Source organism: Panthera uncia, chromosome C2 (assembly GCF_023721935.1).
Source record: "Panthera uncia isolate 11264 chromosome C2, Puncia_PCG_1.0, whole genome shotgun sequence".
NCBI classification, from domain to species: domain Eukaryota; kingdom Metazoa; phylum Chordata; class Mammalia; order Carnivora; family Felidae; genus Panthera; species Panthera uncia.
The window spans coordinates 105,432,566-105,453,360 of record NC_064810.1 but is presented as its reverse complement, the minus strand read 5'-3'; the positions used below and the strand labels follow the sequence as shown (position 1 = coordinate 105,453,360).

Here is a 20,795-nt window from a genome sequence, read left to right as displayed (position 1 = left end):
AGGTCTATTTTTAATTTTTTGAGGAACCTCCACACTGTTTTCCAGAGTGGCTGCACCAATTTGCATTCCCACCAACAGTGCAAGAGGGTTCCCGTTTCTCCACATCCTCGCCAGCATCTATAGTCTCCTGATTTGTTCATTTTGGCCACTCTGACTGGCGTGAGGTGATATGTAAGTGTGGTTTTGATTTGTATTTCCCTGATGAGGAGCGACATTGAGCATCTTTTCATGTGCCTGTTGGCCATCCGGGTGTCTTCTTTAGAGAAGTGTCTATTCATGTTTTCTGCCCATTTCTTCACTGGGTTATTTGTTTTTCGGGTGTGGAGTTTGGTGAGCTCTTTATAGATTTTGGATACTAGCCCTTTGTCCGATATGTCATTTGCAAATATCTTTTCCCATTCCGTTGGTTGCCTTTTAGTTTTGTTGGTTGTTTCCTTGGCTGTGCAGAAGCTTTTTATCTTCATAAGGTCCCAGTAGTTCATTTTTGCTTTTAATTCCCTTGCCTTTGGGGATGTGTCAAGTAAGAAATTGCTGCGGCTGAGGTCAGAGAGGTCTTTTCCTGCTTTCTCCTCTAGGGTTTTGATGGTTTCCTGTCTCACATTCAGGTCCTTTATCCATTTTGAGTTTATTTTTGTGAATGGTGTGAGAAAGTGGTCTAGTTTCAATCTTCTGCATGTTGCTGTCCAGTTCTCCCAGCACCATTTGTTAAAGAGACTGTCTTTTTTCCATTGGATATTCTTTCCTGCTTTGTCAAAGATTAGTTGGCCATACGTTTGTGGGTCTAGTTCTGGGGTTTCTATTCTATTCCATTGGCCTATGTGTCTGTTTTTGTGCCAAAAGAAAATCTTATATGAGTAATTACATTGACATCCAGAGGAAAGAATGACCTAAACAGAAACTTATATATGTTTTGTTTTTGTTTTTGTTTTTGTTTTTGTTTTATTTTTGAGACAGAGAGAGACAGAGCATGAGAAGGAGAGGGGCAGAGAGAGAGGGAGACAAAGAATCCAAAGCAGGCTCCAGGCTCTGAGCTGTCAGCACAGAGCCCGACGTGGGGCTAGAACTCACGGAGTGTGAGATCATGACCTGAGCTGAAGTCGGACGCTCAACCGACTGAGCCACCCAGGCGCCCCTAAACAGAAACTTATATAAAAAGCATAGACTGAAATCTTAAAAATTGGCTTTAAGGGCCTATACTGGTTATCCCTTGTTGAACAATCCACTATTCTCAAATTCAGTGTTCTCAAACAACAAGCATTTACTATCTCACAGTTTCTGTGGGCCAGGGCTCTGAATTTGACTTAGCTAGGTACTTTTGGCTTAAGACCTTTTGTGAGGTTGGTGTCAGGGAGTCAGGCATACAGTTTTGTCTAAAGGCTCAACTAGAGGAAGATTTGTTTTCAGACTCACTTTGTGGTTGTTAGCAGGAGTTATTTTATTATGGCTGTTGGGCTGAGAGCCTTAGCACCTTGCTGGCTGTTGGTCGGAGGACTCCCTTAGTTCCTTACAACAAGGACTTCTACGTAGAACAACAACAGCTGGATTGGCTCAGAGCACCAAGTGAGGAAGAATGAGAGTGCAAGAGAGGTGTCTAAGATAGAAGCTACAGTCTTTGTAACATAATCTCAGAAGTGACATCCCATTGCTTCTGCTAAATTCTATTCATTATAAATGAGTCAGTAAGTCCAGCTCACATTCAAAGCAAAGAGATTGCACAAGGATGTGAATAAGCAAGAGGGTGGGGATAACTGGGGGCCATCCTAGAGGCTGCCAGTCTCAGGGCCGGGCCACTAGAGGTAATTTTGGCAAGAGACCCTAGATTAAAAGTGAAGAATGAATTTCTTTTTCAGACAAAAGGAGCTACATGTGGAGCTCTTTCTGCTCAGTAGTTGTAAAAGGAAACTACTTAGAGATGAAGTTTTATTTTTTCTTTAATGTAGACTTTTGAGATATACAAAACACTGGGTTGGCACTTAAATGATCATTGATCAGTACTGGGGAATAGAAAGAGATCATTCCAAAAGTAAAGTTACCTAAGGACATGCCTAGGGACAGACTTCCTTTAGCTGGGGTGGGAGGAGGGGAGGTAGATTAGATTTTCCTTTTGAAGTTAAATAATTGACACTCAACTATAAGAATAAATAATTAAGGCTGCTTCTCTGGTTAAGCATACCAAAATCCAGAATATTCCTATAAAAATAGGGAATGAGACAATAAAAGGGGTAGGATTTATGAGCCAGAAAGAATAGGGGCTGTAGCTTATACAGTGAAAAACACTATTATTTTGATCACACATTTCAGATACTTGAAATTTGTCAGGTTCTGGAGAAAAAAGGACAAAGTGAAGGACAAATTGTCATTAGAATGAAGATAAATTTTTGGTCTAATAAAGAGGCTAATTAAAGACAGGAAAGCCCTGCTCTCTTTCAAGAGGCCAGAGAATGGGTAGACTTTGTTTTTAATTGTATGAAGAATGTTCTCAAGGATAGGAGGAAAGCCAGAGCCTCTAAAGGGCAAATGGGCATTCCTGCATGGAGCCGGATTATTGGAGAGCATCCACAGGAACACCAGGATCAAGAAGGTTTGGCAACAAAAGATGCAGGTGAAAGGGGAGAAAATGGAAAGCAGAGCTGTATGGGAAATGTGAATGTTGAAAGGGGGCCCATGAAAATCCTTCATAGGGAAAAGACACGCCTAAAAAAAGGGAATATTTTTTTAAAAGAAGAAAGAATTCAAAAAGAAATATAATATATTAGGGAATAGAACATCATTTAACAACAGATTAAAATAGTCACATGCTTCTTGCTGCCAGTTTTCCTTCCTACTAGCTTCATGTGAGTCCTGTCAAGACAGTGTGGCCCAGCTGCACTGACAGAGAATTACGTGTTGTAATTCAGTAATTCAGCGGAAGAATGTGGCAAATCCAAAAGGAACCCAAAACAAAAACAGAAAGGAACTACCAAAGGAAGCTCAATATTTTTGTTTTCTTAAGATTACCAGTAAGGAAAACAGTGGGACAGAAATTTTAAAATATCAGTTTCTGTAGCCATCTAATGAAGATGAAAGACATTCAAAAAGAAAAAAGAATGCTCTTGGGGCACCTGGGTGGCTCAGAGGGTTGAGCGTCTGACTTTGGCCCAGGTCATAATCTCACATTTTGTGAGTTTGAGCCTCGCGTTGGCTCTGTACTGTCAGCTCAGAGCCTGGAGCGTGCTTTGGATTCTGTGTCTGCCTCTCTGCCCCTCTCCTGCTTGCACTCCGTCTCTCTCTCAAAAATAAATAAAAACAGTAAAACTGATAATAATAATAATAATAATAATAATAATGCTCTTGGTTAAACATGGAGAATTGAATATGTATGTTTATCTATGCAATCCCAAAACATCACTAAAATTACAGTAAATTAATAAAAAGTGAATATATCCATAAGGAAAAGAGAACAGGAGAGGAAGGAGTTGACACTAGATGAAAGAGACATTGACCAAATTTTGAAAATTGAGAAAGCAGTGTTGAGAGGTAATTAGTAGACTGTATGATATTGAAACCTGATGCCTGTGGGGATTGGGGAAGTGAGGTGGAACCCTAAAAGGAACAAATCCAATTATGTGACACAATGCTGGAAAGACTCAGTGATTGGAGACACCAGATACTTCTGAAAGAGGGAGAGGAGTGGATCTGAAAACAGGATTGTTTGAATAATTGTGAAAGGAACAGACAGATCCTCGGATGCCCTCACTAACCCCTAAGCAACTTCACCCACCATCCTGGCAGTATACCAAAGGTTTATACTCTAGAAAAACCTGAATTTAAGAGGCTTTGGACTTGAGGATACAGAAGAGCAGATTGTGGGATAAGGCTAGAATGAAAGTCTGTACCTCAGAGTGAGACCTCTTGAACCACTTTACCCACTTACTTCCCAGAATAGACAACTAGGTTTATATATCAACAGCTAGGAAATTGGAAGTATCTTCTCTGGAGAAATGCAGGAAGAGAAAAGAGAAGAGAAGAGGACAGGAGAGGAGAGGAGAAGAGAGGAGAGGAGAGGAGAGGAGAGGAGAGGAGAGGAGAGGAGAATGGGAATGGGAGTGGGAGGAGAGGGGAGAGAGGAGGAGAGGAGAGGAAAAAGATCTATGGATACTGACAATTGGGGTCTCCCAGTGAAATGGCAATAGTCATGTCTAATCTACCCATTAAGAAGTATACCAGTCATTAAGCCCTCACCTAGACACACAGAGCTTCCAGTAACATTTAGGAGACTCCTTTTTAAATGTCAACAGCCAAAGATCATCAAATGTTTTAGAAACACCTCAAATACGAGACAGAAGCTAGGATCAAAGTAAAACTCAGAAGGAAAAAAAAGCAACTCAGAAGAAAAAGATACAAAATAATGCATGCAGGGAGCTTCAAAAAAGAGTACAATTAATGTCCTGAGAGAGAAAAGAAAAGATATTGCATCCATGGAACATAAGCAGAGGCTATGAATAAAGAACAAGAATAAATATTAAAATATAAGAGCTGAAGTAAAAAATTCAATATTTGGGTTAGATGATAAAGATGAATAAATCTCCCAGAAAGTAGAAGAGAAAAACAAAGAGATGGAGAGAAGAAAAGAAAATTAGAGGAGTTCTGGAAAGAGAGAACAGAGAAAGTGGAGGAAAGATTAGTGCAGAAACTAATCAAGAACATTTCTAAGTACTGAAGGACATACACTTCTATATTGGAAGAAGGGTCCACTCACCATAATGAATGGTAAAGCCATTCCACCAAAGCGTTTCATCATGAAGTATCTATACCTTAAGGATAAACATAAGTTCTTAGGAAGTTTTCAGGTCAGAGAGGGAGAAAGGATGAAATCTGAGAATTACAGCAGGGCAACAGATTTAGAGAACAACCAGGCTGGGTTCAGCAGAATGGAGGGTTTTTAGAAGTATGTCTCCAATATAAGAGAAGCTGATAGATTACATGGAGTGTTCGAACATGCTGAAAGGATATTTACACTTCTATAAGTAGATTTGGTGAAAAATAAGTAATCAACAACCCGGAAACCTAAGAAGATAAATAGTGGGACAATAATTAACTGTGAAAGGAAGCCATGCCAGAAAGGAAATGTAATCATAGTACACTGCATGGCTCAGGTCTACATAATATTATATACTATAATCATATAAAGCAAAATGAAAATTGTGATGGAAATTGGGAAGATTTTTCAACAAAATTGTGATAGAAATTTCTCCCAGGGAACAGGAATATCTGCTCATGGGGAAAAGAGAAACACCTGCTAGGAGTTGGAATGGGAAGCTGAATCCTCATCTTCTATCCTATGAAGCCATTAGATAATGACTTCAAAATTGAAAAACCATGAGATAACTGCATAATGTTATTACATAGAAATATGGAAATAAATATCGCAAGAAACAGCTTAAAAACCTGAAAATAGTTATTCCCTGGAGGTAGAACTTGGAAGTGTGAAGGAGTGCTTTTTTTTTTTTTTTTTTTTTCATCTCAAGCAGGCTCCATGTTCATAGCAGAGCCCAATGCGGGGCTAATATTTTTCAAATGTAAAATCTATTTAAGAAAAAAAAAAAGAAAACCCATTTATTTAGGAAAGCTTACTAATAAATCTGGCAAGGATGGATTTGTGTGAAGTCAAAGATTAAATTTGAGGAAGATATGGTGTTTGCAAAGAGCTTTTTTTTTTTTTTTTTTTTTGGGGGGGGGGGTTTTTTTATTTTTGGGATATGCATTTTTTAAAAATTTTTTTTTTTTTTTTTTTGAGAGAGAGACAGAGCACAAGCAGAAGAAGGGCAGAGAGAGAAGGAGACACAGAATCCAAAGCAGGCTCTAGGCTCTGAGCTGTTAGCACAGAGCCCGATGCGGGGCTTGAACCCACAAACCATGAGATCATGACCTGAGCCAAAGTCAGTCACTTAACCCACTGAGCCACTCCAAGGATATACATTTTCTATATTTACATATTTAATTGATATAGATAAAATGGCACACATTTCTCTGGTAATTCCATTTATGAGAAAACAAAGCACCGGTTAGTAAATTAAGTTAGTTAATTAGTGGAACCACTTAGTTCTCAATTTAGGGACCAAATAAAATTAGAACATATGAATCTCTTCTCTAACCTCTGGCTCCACAGGGAGCAGAGAGAGAACTGGGAAAGCTTTTAGTGACCATGGGCTACTCCTAGGGTTGGTTGGCAGGGAGGATGGGTGAACAAATAACCTGAGAACCTTAACCATGAGGCATGGGGCAGACAGGAGTGAGGCAGTCAGACTGAGAGGCTTCAGCAGTGCAGAGGGAGAGCTAAGCAAGACCGCCTTTTACATGTTGGAGACAGTTTGCCTGGATGCAGAGTATAGATGCCAGAAAATTGACAGAATGAGAAAAAATAGGGAGAAATTGTTTCCATTGTATTTAATTAATACTAATTAAATCTTAGATTATTGACTTAGACAAATGAATCCTGAACACTGTGCCTTCAAGGGCTCTTCCTCCCCATTCTGAAAATCTGCTCTTGAGGCATATTAGTCCTAGGGGTTGTTTATTTTTCCCCATTTCTACTTCTGTTTCAATATATCTGCAGTAGTTATTTCACAGTGTCCATTAAGTCTGTGAGCACAGAAATACAATTTTAGAACAGCCTGCCTACCATCCATCTTACTTCTTTCCTGGAAATCTATTCAGATTCTCATTCCTGTCTTACCAAAGGGCCATCTCTTCTGTTTTTCTGCAGTGTTTTGGGCTGATCAGATTAGTTGAACAGAAGCCATAAATGGAAGTTTGGGCACATCCTTTGCTAGCTCCTACTCATCTTTCTGGTTTCCACACCTTTTCCAGTTTCCCTTTGCCTCAGCTCCCCACCCAGTTGTCCAGTCATCTACTCACCCTGGGATATATCTCGTTTGGGTGGGTAGAAACTATAATCTGATCATTCCATGACTGGTTCAGACCTCATTGGACGTAAAGCATAAAAAAGACACCCATCTGTGGTTATCCTTCACTGAGGACTTGCTTTCCTGGCATGTTCCCCCCAAATTGCCAAATTCAAGTGATTGCCATCACAAATGGGATTTTCATCTTCAGAATGATCAGGTTACCCAGCAAAGCCTTCTCCTGCTTCTTCCACTGTCTTTGGAATTGAAAACAATCCAGCTGTCTCTAAGGAAAAAAAATGAAAACAAACACAAAAATAAACTACTTTTACATTGTAAAGAGTGGGGCAAATTGGCCATTTTTTTAATATTAGAAATTTCAAACAGATGGAGAGCTAATTTATATTTTCATTTTGACATTTACTTACCCAGTGGGAGTGTGATTAAGCCATATTTTAAGCCCAAAGTGGCCTTCATCTGAAAATGTTATAGACATATTCTACTGGTAATGCTCTTCACCATCAACAGAACTTTAGGACCCAGAAACACTAATTCTCCTGTGCCCAGACCACCCTAATCAAGGGGTGCAGGGGATAGGAACCTCCTCTGTGAAAATGTTGGTCTCTTATGATCCTCCCTATTTCCTTTCTTGCCCCACTTGGGGCCATTTTCCATAGAGCTGGCAAAGGGATCTTCCTTCAATGCAAATTTGACCATGCCAGCCCCATGCTTGAAATAAACCTTTCAACGACTCCATATGACCCTCATAATTAAGTTAAAACTCTAATATTTAGCATGTTATTAAAGTCATCTTCGATCAGACCCTGCTCACTCTTCCCTGCCTGTTCATTCTGCATCCAAGTCATACTAAGCCATGTGTCATCCCAAGATGTGCCTCTTCCACTGTCACTACCAGCCATTTGCACTCACTGCCCATTTGGCCTGGAAAACCCCACTGCCCCTTCTTTACCATTTTACCATGCTAAAATATGACCAAATATAATTTTACCTGAAACGTTTAGAATGCTAGGGCTTCACTGATTAGTCTCATGTTTGCCCAGGATTTTCAATCTTACTGAATTTCCATCTTACACATTTTCCTACGTTGTTCAGTGAAAACACACATTAAAATTCTTCCAAAGAAACAACCTTCAAAAAAAAAACAGCCCCAAAAGATAGATATTTTGCCTAAATCACTGAAAGCAATCTAATCACAAGTGAGTGATTCTTTTCCACACATGATGGAATTTTCCCTTACTGGCTCTGGCCACATCCATGTGTGCTCTTGTCATGCCCTGTCACACACACCCCACCCTCAAAATAGCAATCCTCTAAACTTGATGTGTTCTATTTCCATTTTGTTACTCCATGGTTGAATAAATTATAACATCTGAATTGCCTGTTGTACAAAACTGAGTTATAATCTCAATTTTAAAACAGGAGGTAATGGTAGCAGAGGATATGCAGATATTGTGAGATTCACCTGAGATTTCACAGTGTTTATGGCAAATACAAAAATAGAAGTCCTAATTCTGGAGCCTGTTTTCAGTTCAGAGGTCCTCCTGATTTGAAATAACAGAAGAAAGAGAAATAGTCCTTTGTACTGGAAGCTAATAGCTTGAAAAAGGATGAGTTCCAGAGCAGTGGGCCCCAGACCAAGATGATCAGCAGCCCTTCCAAAGTCCAGTCTGGAGTTGGCCGGCACTCTGTTCCCATTATACTTGCTATGGGGACATCTTTGAGTTCACTCCACCTTTTCATTTCCTCCTTTAGTGCAATGTCACTTGCCTAAAATAGCTTTTAGGTGACTTGCTTTACGGATGTTTTCCATAGAACACCACTCCTTTCCTTTCAGACGTGAATTTAATTTTAGTGAATGGATTGAATTTTATTTTTATTTTAATGAGAGCCCTTGTCATCACATCACCCATTACGTTATCCTTCCATATTGGTGCACCTGTTATTCATGTCAGCAATTTATTGACCTCATCAGTTAACTGCTATCCATTCTTTTCTTTTATATATTCAAATAAACTTAACTCTTTCTCATAACTTTCTTAATCAAGGGAATTTTTTATACTAAGTTATTGAAAGCCCCTTGAATCTAATCACTTCAACATATTTTGCCAGCTAACTCTATTAATAGGAAATAATGCACTGATGGTGTGCCACTTAAAATAAAGTTTAGATTAAGTTTAGAAAACTTGGGCAAAGCTAGATGAAGTGTCTTTTTTTTTTTTTTAATTGCTTCTGTGTCCAGAAACAAAGCGGTCCCTGCATGCTTGATATAATTAGACAATTCATTTAGGCATGGGCAGCTGGGAGCAGGACCTACTACTTCAGGGCTGGGCTGCTTTCAGCAGGTCACATAAGCAGTAGGGCTTCACGGTTTTTCTTTGTCAGAACAGGAGATGAAATGACATCTAACAGAGCAACTTACTAATATTCTTCCCTGGCCCTTCCTCTCTTGCCTTTTCAACAAGTATTTCAGGTAGGATTAATGAAAACCAGATGATAAAGCCACAAACACCATCCTTGGTCTCCAGTTTCTCAAAACAAAAACAAAAACAATAACAAAAAAACAAAAGCACCTAACTAGAAGCAAGTACTTAACCCTCATTATTTAAAAAAATATACATGCTTATATGGACCCATATGTATGTTAATAATATATGAAAGCGATGAAGCTTTGTTTGACCCAGACGTGCTGCTGATTTTATAGAAAATTATAGAACAGCTGTCAATCTAGAATTGTGCCATATTCTTCAATTCTGACCAAATTTGGAATTGAATAGAGTTCTGATCATAATTACAAGAGACTCAAATACAGGAAGATGCTACTTTCTCTGATGCTTTGTTACTTAGTTCCACTGACAGCAGATTAGTCAGGAAAAGCCTTGGGAAGACACTTCCCACTGACAGATTTGGCAATGCCTTGGGTACTTTTACAAACTAACCTGATGGAAATTCATTTTTAGTCAGAGAATCCTATAGCACAATCATTTTATTTTATTTTATTTTATTTTATTTTATTTTATTTTATTTTATTTTAATTTCAATATATGAAGTTTATTGTCAAATTGGTTTCCATACAACACCCAGTGCTCATCCCCAAAGGTGCCCTCCTCAATACCCATCACCCACCCTCCCCTCCCTCCCACCTCCCATCAACCCTCAGTTTGTTCTCAGTTTTTAAGAGTCTCTTATGCTTTGGCTCTCTTCCACTCTAACCTCTTTTTTTTTTTCCTTCCCCTCCCCCATGGGTTTCTGTTACGTTTCTCAGGATCCACATAAGAGTGAAACCATATGGTATCTGTCTTTCTCTGTATGGCTTATTTCACTTAGCATCACACTCTCCAGTTCCATCCATGTTGCTACAAAGGGCCATATTTCATTCTTTCTCATTGCCACGTAGTACTCCATTGTGTATATACACCACAATTTTTTTATCCATTCATCAGTTGATGGACATTTAGGCTCTTTCCATAATTTGGCAATTGTTGAGAGTGCTGCTATAAACATTGGGGTACAAGTGCCCCTATGCATCAGTACTCCTGTATCCCTTGGGTAAATTCCTAGCCGTGCTATTGCTGGGTCTAGCACAATCATTTTAATTGTTTCCTTATTTGTTTACTACTTTGAATTGTTTGCTTTTCAACCTCTTTTTTGACATTCTCCAGACATGTCAGGAGGTTAGAAAGATCCAAGAGCTAATTCTTACCATGGACCTTGAAATAATTTGGATGAATTCCATAGACGAAAGATGAGTAACTTCTTTAACTAAAACTATAGTCTCGGAATTTGAAGGGACCTTAGTGATCTCTAGTTCAGTCACCCATTTGAAGTTTAAGTTTGCTCCAGTCCATCCCAGTCAAGTGAGATTTAACCCTTCAGGGTATCCTCCAGACAGTTCTGGCTTTTAAAAAGTTCTTCCTTATCTTCAACTACATAACTTCTACCCTTGGTTCCAAATCCTGTTGGAGACATAAAAAACAGCTCTGCTCAAACTCATGAGGCTGCAAACTTATTGAGGGCAGGTATTGTATCCACTACAGCTTCTGGCGACTTGATACATGATTGCCAAATGGAGTTAAAAGCAAATAACGTTCCTCTTTATTTTGATATATATCTTACAAAATAACAAACGATCAGTATATTTAAGTCCCGTTGAGAAAGCGTCATATAAAGTAGCTGATTCTATTGTTTAAGCGCTGTACCTGATATGTTTTATTCTTTCAATCTTATAATTCAAGCAATTTTACTTGTCTTGTGTATTGCAGCTTACCTTCGTTATAAACTAACATACTTGCCCCTGCAGATGTTAAGTGTTAGGCATCACATGTGCCAATGAGCTGAAACCCCACTAAAGTAAGCATTAGAAGTTCTGGGTTCCAGCGCCAGCCCCTCACTACCCATCTGAGTGATACTGGCTCTTGGTTCCTATTCTGCAAACTGCAAGGGTTGAACCAGATGTCCTCTCAAAGTTCTTTCCAGCTTCACAAATCATTTGCGTTTTTGACTTGTCTGTCCCATGTGGTAGAGTAGCCACAAAGACAGTCAAAGACGGACCTCTGATTTCCATTTCAGTTCTCCATTTATATTGCCAATTACCATCCAAATGTACAGTTTAAAGCTAGGGATGCTTCTCCCCCCACCTTTTCTCATTTCAGAACACTTTTCTTCAGGAAACAGTGCGCAGGGAGTGTGAAGAACGCTTTGAACTGACAGAGGCTTTGAGCCAAGCCAGAGAACAGCTTCTGGAGCTCAGGAAGCTCAGTGGAAGTTTACCTTTGTCGCCGTGTTCCCTTAACCAGGGCAGCCTAACCTCCTCTGCTGCAGTGGTCAGCAGCCAGGGAGAGAGAAGCCTTACAAGACTGAACTCTGGAAAAGGAATCAAAATCCCCAGCCTGCATGGAGTGTCAAAACCCACCACTGCCCCAACCTCAGTTCAACCCAAGAGGGTCAACAGCTCAAGTTTGCCTACTTTCCCCCAACCCCATCCTCCCAGGGGTCGAGCATCTTCCGTAAATGAGACCAGACAAAGACTGACTGCCATTCTGAGGAGGAGACTAAATCAGCAGTGACTGATCCAGCCAGGAGCAGCTCCAAGCAGGACACTTGGTACTTCCCAGACCAAGTGTAACTGAGGATGACAGAGGTCAAATTATTATCACAGATCAAGAATGCACGGTTATAGATATTTTTAATAGGATAGTTGGAAAAACTAGGAATCGTGAAGCCATATTTTCCAAGAGGCCTTTGAAGTTGCAACAGATAATGAAGTTGGTGGTATTCCAGAGGGCCAATTTCTATGTGTCTATATTGGATGTTTAGATGTGTTCTCTGAATATTCCCTTTTTGAGATCACAGGTACAATTTTTCACCCATAGCATCTTTGCTATTTTTTTTTGCACCTTTACAAGCAGATATATTTCCACCAAAAATAGACTGTGTTGGTTTTGTTGGTGTTTGTTCATTTGTTTGTTGAGCTGAATAGATTAAATAGATGTGATTAGTATTCCAAATAGAAAATAGAAGTACGTTAGTCCTAAATTTGATAACTTCCAAAATATTTAGTTCAAATATTCACAGAATTCAACATTATCATAGAAACCTTCTCTTTTCATCTTGCAATTTAATTGGTTAATACAATTTCTTTTTAGGCCGGAAGTAATGGTAGGTACCCTTCAAGAAGTCTTTCCTGTGAACCTGGGACCTTCTAGAAAAAGGGACACCAACTCCAATTCAAGGACAAGGGGGTTTACTTTTCAAACTTTAGAGATTATTTTTAAAAACAGTCTGGCTGACCATGTAAATATTACTTGGTAGAGGTAGTTTTTCTACATTGAATGGTTTTTAGTAATCATGATTAGATTTTGATTTGAGCCATTGGGAAAAGAACTAATTCAAGACAGTCTCATAGAGGCACATAGTGCTAATTTGGGGGTTCACGTTTTATTACCTCTTAAAATGGCCAATTGGTTAACATATTTTCTTTTTTCATAGTGAAAAATTAAAACCAGAAACCAAACCAGCTATTTTAAGTTATAAAGCTTCAGGCTTCTCCTGTTTCTTAAAATGTAAGTCTTTACCTTAAGCTAGTGATTGTCCATCTTTTTTCCCCTTCAAGTTGAACTGCATTTTTTTTTTTTCCAACACTGACTTTACTTAAATGCTTCATCTGACTGTATCAGGGACATCCAAGCTTTTTAATCCCAGATGAGAATGTTAGTAGCACATGTCAAATATGGCACATAAAACTCTCCTCTGTCTGGCTATTATGTTCATGAGAGAATCCAAAGGTACTTGGAATCCCTCCCATGTGCAAAAAAAAAAAAGTAAAGCTGCTAAGTAAATTCAAGTTTATCTCTAATCTTTAAAAGGATTAGTCTAATCTACCAATCGTGTGTTTTAACTTCAAAAAAAAAAAAAATTCCACATTAGCTCTGCCGATTTCCCTGACTAGTTTAAGTGAGCACATCTTGTGTTAAGGCTTAAAATGCTTAGTTTCACTTTACAGAGATCGATGTTCCTTATAATGGCATTTGACAAGAGAACAAAACAATAGAATGGTGGTGCTGGAGTGAACCTTAGAGGTCACCCCAACCATTTCTTTACAAATAAGGAATAGATACCCAAAGAAGTCCGACTTGCTAAAGAGGTACAGCTAGTGACAGAGCTAAAACCAGACCGTTAACCGACCCCAACCACTCCACTCACTTTCCCACTCATCAGAGTTTCCCCAGCCTCCATCAGGACTTTTGTCAGAAGCCCCACATAGTATTTACCTAATATTTTCTTTAAATGCCCTCGCTTTTTAAACTTAAAGTTATGTAAAAAGAAAGCTTGGCCCAAGAAAGAATAATTGTAGAGTAACGAGTTTGATTTGCTAGGTATATTTTTGCTAATACTTGAAAATCAACATGTATCTGTTAAAATTACAAAATGTTGGTTGGTGTACCCCCTAAAATCATCGTGTACAATGACAGTAGTACCCGTGCCACCCTCTGGGAACTACTGGACCAGACCTCGATGTTTCTGACCTGGTATTTGGATGTTTAAATTACAAGTACTCGTGACGTGAGGTAGATGGCAGAAGCTAGAGAAAACTTTAATAAAAGCCTACAGGAAAATTCGGGGCAGCGGTTCTTTGCCATCATATGATACACGCGTTTCCACAGTCTCCCAATTTCAGCTCTCTCTTCAGGAACCATGGGGATACATTTTTTTCCCTAAATTATGAACACATTTAAATTTGTAAAGAAGGTCACGTGTAAGCTTTTCTAAAGTGATAAAAACTATCAGTGCAAATCTGGTTTCTTGGTTTGTTATACTCTCACTTTATAACAAGTCATTATGTAAATAATCTCTCTGAGAATAGAATCATGGTAAGACTGTGTTATATTCCACAAGTATATTAGAGAGGTTATTCCGTGGATACATGACAGAGACAATATTGACATTTGTATCAAGCTAGACCACTTGAATGGTGCCATCTAAGCTATGTGCTGGGATTTTTTAGAGGAAGACACTTAAAAGAGAATCGCATTAGAGTATGTAACCTGGGGGTTAAGAACATAAACTTCCCTTGATTTTCTCACTGATGAGCGAACTCCTGGCATGAAACAGTATCATATCAAGAGTGTTAGGGAGGCAGTGAATACTATGGCAAAAGAGAGCTCTCAAATGCATATAATGGATATTAATTTAAATCTATTAGTTTTACTGAGAACAAACTGAGGGTTGATGGGAGGTGGGAGGGAGGGGAGGGTGGGTGATAGGTATTGAGGAGGACACCTTTTGGGATGAGCACTGGGTGTTGTATGGAAACCAATTTGACAATAAATTTCATATATTAAAAAATAAATAAATAAATAAAATAAATCTATTAGTATTAATTTCTCTATATACATCTGTTTTCCATGACCTCAATGGAAGGATTCATAGGTGCAAAAAGAAAAGAATATCACAGAAAATATTCCTCAAATAATTATAACCCTGGTTTTTTTTTTTCTTCTCAATTTAATATTGGTAGATAAAGATGGGAGAATTCTATAGTTAACATAGATTTTTCAAGTGATTTTTTCAAAGTCTTTTTGAATGCAATTACTGTATTTATAGTTAGAATTACTTAAAAGTTATATTTTCTGGCAATGGAATTGACTGGAAGAGATGTTAATGTTGAAAATTATGCAGGGGCACCTGGGTGGCTCAGTTGGTTGAGGCTCCAACTTCAGCTCAGGTCATGATATCATGGTTCATGAGTTTGAGCTCCATGTCAGGCTCTGTGCTGACAGCTCAGAGCCTAGAGCCTGTTTCAGATTTCTCTCAATCTCTCTCTCTCTCAATCTCTCTCTCTCTCTCTCTCTCTCTCTCTCTCTCTGCTCTCCCCCACTCATGCTCTGTCTCTTTCAAAAAGAAACTTTAAAAAAAGAAAATTATGTAAAACTAAGATTTTTTAAAATGTTCTATTAGTTCAAAAAGTTTTTGTAGTATTACAGATCAATTATAGCTAATTGCTTTGATTGTGGAACAAGTTTTCTCAAGCTGCATCTTTTAAGGTTCTTAAAATTGCTGTATTGCACTGATAAAGCAACCTAGTATTCTGAGAGGGTTAATGCACTGGAGCTCAAAATTCCTGACCATCATTCTGTATCTTATGGAACACAGGAAATCAATTTAATATGTGTCCAAAGTTCACAAATCCTACAATGATTATAGATATATATTTTTTACTTTTCCACTTTCATGGTTTATTTTTTTAATTTATTTATTCTGAGAGAGAGAAAGTGCATGAGCAGGGGAGGGGCAGAGAGAGAAGGAATGAGTGAATCCCAAGCAGGCTGTGCTCTGTCAGCACAGAGCCCAACAACGCAGGGTTAGAACTATGAACCATGAGATCATGACCTGAGCCTAAACCAAGAGCTGGACACTTAACTGACTGAGCCACTCAGGTGCCCCTTCACTTACATGTTTTAGTAAAATAATATGTCTTGTTCAGAACACCTTTAATGGTCCTCAAGCCATGATAGACAATAATGGTCGCATTCCTAAGGTGTTGTCTATGGTATCTTAAGGAAGAAATTCTACTTTTCCTTTTGAAAATATTAACCCCATATAGTAATAAATTGTGAAGCCAATATAGTTGGGTTGCCTCTTTAAAATCTTAAATATAAATTATGTCATCTTTGTATAATCTTTTTCACACATAAAATTTTCTTCATAACACTGTAGTTGAATCTGACACACACACATATCCTATGACAATATTTACCATGATCCAGAAAGTCAAAATATTTCCTTCTTCTCCAGCATTTATACAGCATGATGTTTTATATCCATTGAGTAAAAAAATTTACTAGACATCCCTTACCTCCACCCCAAAATATACAAGAGGATACTGTGTCACAGAGATTAATTTACCCGGAAATGAATACTGATTAAGACCAAGGAATAATTTTTAAACTTCTGCAGTTTCTGAGCATCTTGATCTGTAGAACAGTGAAGCTATATTATACATTCACTCATTTCTTCAACAGATACAGAGAATTGAAAAAGCACTGTGAGAGCTATAAAAATGAAGACATACTACAGTTTCCCGAGAATTGTATAGTAGAGAGCAAGAGGACGTATATACAGAAATTATAATGTCAGGTAGTAGATGCTGAGGAGAGAATCAAAAGCAAAGTGTTACACGAGTTCATCTTCTTGCTGGAAAAATCAGGGAGCATTTTTAGCAAGAACTGGCATTTATAATAGATCTTAAAAAATTGGTAGGGTTTTATAGAAGAAGGTATACCAGATGGAAGAGATGTATAAAGAGGTACAGGCATGGGAAGTGTAGAAAATACTTGGTGAAGGGAAGTAGTGGGAACCTGACCCCATAGCATGGAGGTGTTGAATAAAGACCATTGCAGCATTTTGACTAAAAGAGGCATGCATTTTGTTGAAATCTGGCAGAGGCTTATAGGAATAATTATGGGGTGGAAAGGCTGGAGATGGAACACAAGTTGGTAGATTAGTACAGAAGTCCAGACAAGAGTTATATGAAGTTTCTGAATAAAGATGTTGACGACGGAAATAAACAGGAAGGATCTGACTCGAATTCTATTCAGAGAAGGGAAAGAATCTGTTCCCTATTAAATATATTTTAAAACTGTTACTAGTTATTGCCACTTAGCAGGGGTGCCGTGTATGAGATCGGTCCAATTAAAGGATCACCCTTCTATTTAAGAATATTACAGCTTGTCTGAAAAATGTGAAATCGTGGGAACTACATTTCATTTGGGAAACAGGTAAACTAATCCCACAGACTCAGGACTTATAAGAATTCTTAAAGTTAAAAAAAAATACAAATCTGAATCGTGTTCTAAGAATTATGGAGGAGGAAGGTGGAAATTGACATTAAAAAAATAGCTATCATCTTGGCCTCAAAGAATGCAAAGCACAACTCAGCGGTGACCTTAGGGACTAATACGGCACAATAAACCCTTTTCTGATTTCTGTTAACTGTTTATGAGGGAAAGTAAAGGAGATAGTAGCCAAAATACGATAAGGGTTATCTTAAAATCCTTAAATTTTATAGTTCTGAAATGACTTGATACATCACCTGGCCCAGACTTATAATTTTACAGAAGGAAATAATAGTTCCCTTTGAGGTTAAATAATCTTTTAAATTCTTATAACTGCTTAACAGCTGACTTGATGAGAAAGCCATGGCCTCCAAATCTTGGCCAAACATCTCATTTGTAGGCTGGAAGAATAGTATCAGTGCTCTAAATTCTTGCTACTCAAAGTGACCCAGCAGGATCAATGTCTCCCGGGAGCTTATTAGAAATGCAGACTATCAGTCCTCACACCCAAACCTACGGAATAAAATCTGATTTTAATGAGATCCGCAGGTGATCCTTATACATGTTAAAGCCCTGGCATATTTCACCTCTAAGAGCTATACATTAGTATTGAACGGAAATAATCTTGCTAGACTCAGTTCCCTCACGCCTATCTGAAACAAATGGCTCTCTGAGACCACCCATCCCCATGTTCAATACCTCAGCTCCCAATGCGCTCAAATTCTTTTTTTTTCATCAATTGATTGTGAATCTTGAAAACTCTCCAGAAAAACTAGTGAGTAAAAGGAAATCAATATCTAATCAATATTCATAAAATCTTATGTCACGATCCAAGTTTCTGAGCCTGCAAAGAACTAAAGATTTGTTATTAACAAAAAAACCCAATAGAAATGCTTTCATTTTGATCATTGGCAACTCATTGAATAATCTTTTTTTAAAAATGTTAATTCATTTATTTTGAGAGAGAGAGTGTGTGTGTATAAGTTGGGGAGGGGCAGAGACAGAGGGAGAGAGAGAATCCCAAGCAGGATCTGCGCTGTCAGCACAGAGCCCTACACAGGGCTTGATCCCATGCACCATGAGATTATGACCTGTCAAAATCAAGAGTCAGTCACTTAACTGACTGAGCCACCCAGGTGCCCCTCATTGAATAATCTTAAATTTTAATCTCATAATGGTACATATTTGGTTTAATCTCATAATCTCATAATGGTACCTCGTAATGGTAATCTCAAATTTAATCTCATAATGGTACCTATTTCCCCAAAGGAAATCTGGTATTGCTGGTTGTCTTTGAGGCTTGTGAAACATAGAATACTTAGATAATTTATTGGAATCATGAGAAGAGATACTGGAATATTATTCCCCCTGAAAGTAGTTCTTAACCACTTAAATATAAAACTATAACTTGCAATATACACCTAGATCAATTTATTTTAAAGGTAGAACAGCATTGAATAAGAATTTGATTCATATTTAAAATTTCAAAATCTGGGGGCACCTGGGTGGCTTAGTCAGTTAAGCATCTGCCTGTTGATTTTGACTCAGGTCATGATCCCAGGGTTGTGGGATCCAGCCCCGCATCAGGCTCTGTGCTGAGCTTGGAGCCTGCTTAAGATTCTCTCTCCCTCCCTCCTCCCCCAACTCATATTCACTCTCTCTCTCTCTCAAATTAAAAAAAAAAAAAATTAAAAAGAATTATGAAGTTTCAAAATCTGTACTTGACGCAATAAGGCATTATGCTCACTTGCCTGTGAATATTAAATCAGCTTATGTCATTATATAACAGGATGGCTACATTCTTTAACCTTTGAATTTAGAAAATAATGAAAGGATGGACTTCATTTGCCATTAAAAAGTTTTTAATATCTTTTATTAACATTCTTACTGCTGATATTCAGCTTCTATGGTTGTTATTGGCATTAATCTCATAAATAATAATAATTCAAGCCCAAGAATTAGACATATAATTTAAAATATTGAAGCATTTTAAAATAGACGTTTTATAAGACTTAACACTGGAAATATACTTTTTCTGGAAAGTATGAACATCTGGTTTTACATTGTGCACCATTGTCAGATATATCCAACTTTCTCCCAAGTGAGCTTGATACAGTCTAACACATTAATCTAAAGAGATGCCTTCTGTCTTCTGTCTTCTTAGACTGAATGAGTTCTACAGTTGTAATTTTCTATCTGGAACCTTAAATTTCTAGGGAATTAAGGTTACTGCCAAGATTGAATTAACTACTTTTCACTGATTTAAAGCAGAATTTCCTAAAACCTGGGATGGCCAAATTTCCATTCTCTATTACTACACTTTTCAAATGGTTGAGGTTTTAGCTGGAATCTCATAGCATCTCAAAACCAGAATCATTTTTATTTTACCAAGAGGTATACAGTACTCAGTAAAGAACTGAGGTGAATGAGAAAAGATGAAGTTAGGGAGAAAAGAATCCACTACCTTATTTCATAGAAGTGATGAAGTAAAGACCTAATCCACAGATTCATTCCCTCCAGGATTTTAAGTCAGTGTTTTCAGCTGTGTACCCTGAAAATGTGATTTTAAAATACTATAGGGGTGCCTGGGTGGCTCAGTTGGTTAAGCGCCCCATTCTTGGTTCTGGCTTAGGTCATGATCTCAGTTTCATTGGTTCAAGCCCCATGTTGGGCTCTGTGCTGGCAGCATGGAACCTGCTTGGGATTTTCTCTATCTCTCTCTCTCTCTGCCCCTCCCCCCCAACTTGTACTGTCTCTGTTTCTCTCCAAATAAACTTAAAAAAAAAAATTAAAAAAATAAAAAAAACTATTTATTGTACATTTGTAAGTTGACATCTAAAATATTTCATTATAAGTTTAAATAGTGGCAAAGGATGTTGTAAAGATAATCAGCATTTAAAAATAAAACTGTTACTTTAAGATACCTTTATGATTACAAAAGGTATTTTTATTGATCTCCCATGTTATTAAATTTCTATCAAAACATATACATAACTTTATAACATTCTTATGGATTAATGTTATTAATTATTAATATACTAGTATTTATTTTTAATATTTCTCTTACTACCTTTTTATTTACTTTTTTATTTTAAGTTTTTATTTTAATTCCAGTTAGTTAACATAGAGTATTTTATTAGTTTCAGGTACACAAAATAGTAATACAACACTTCCATACATCACCATGTGGTCATCACAGTAAGTGCCCTCTTTAATCCCCAACACATATTTAACCTATCTCCACACCCCCCTCCCCTCTGATAACCATCATATTTTTCTCTATAATTGCACTCTGCTTCTTGATTTCTCTCATTTTTCCCTTCGCTTGTTTTATTTCTTAAATTACACATATGAGTGAAATCATATGGTATTTGTCTTTCTCTGATTGACTTATTTTGCTTAGCATTATACTCTTTAGCTCCATCCATGTTTTGTAAATGACAAGGTTGCATTCTTTTTTGTGGCTGAGTAATATTCCATTATATATATTATATATATAATATATATCTAATGTATGTATATGTAATATATATGTACATTATGTATATATATGTACATA

General features: G+C 37.6%; 1 protein-coding gene across 7 annotated transcripts in view; it reads left to right on the top strand.

Moving 5' to 3' along the window:
• LEKR1 (leucine, glutamate and lysine rich 1) overlaps positions 1-12,345 on the top strand; it is a 184,141-nt gene extending 171,796 nt beyond the window's left edge. For all 7 annotated transcript variants that reach the window (XM_049628650.1, XM_049628651.1, XM_049628653.1 and 4 more), the window contains one exon: positions 11,555-12,345. In XM_049628650.1, coding sequence (XP_049484607.1) covers positions 11,555-11,968 — 414 coding nt within the window. In that variant the 3' untranslated portion in view covers positions 11,969-12,345. The remainder of the gene's footprint in view (positions 1-11,554) is intronic.
• The last annotated feature ends 8,450 nt before the right edge of the window (positions 12,346-20,795 follow it).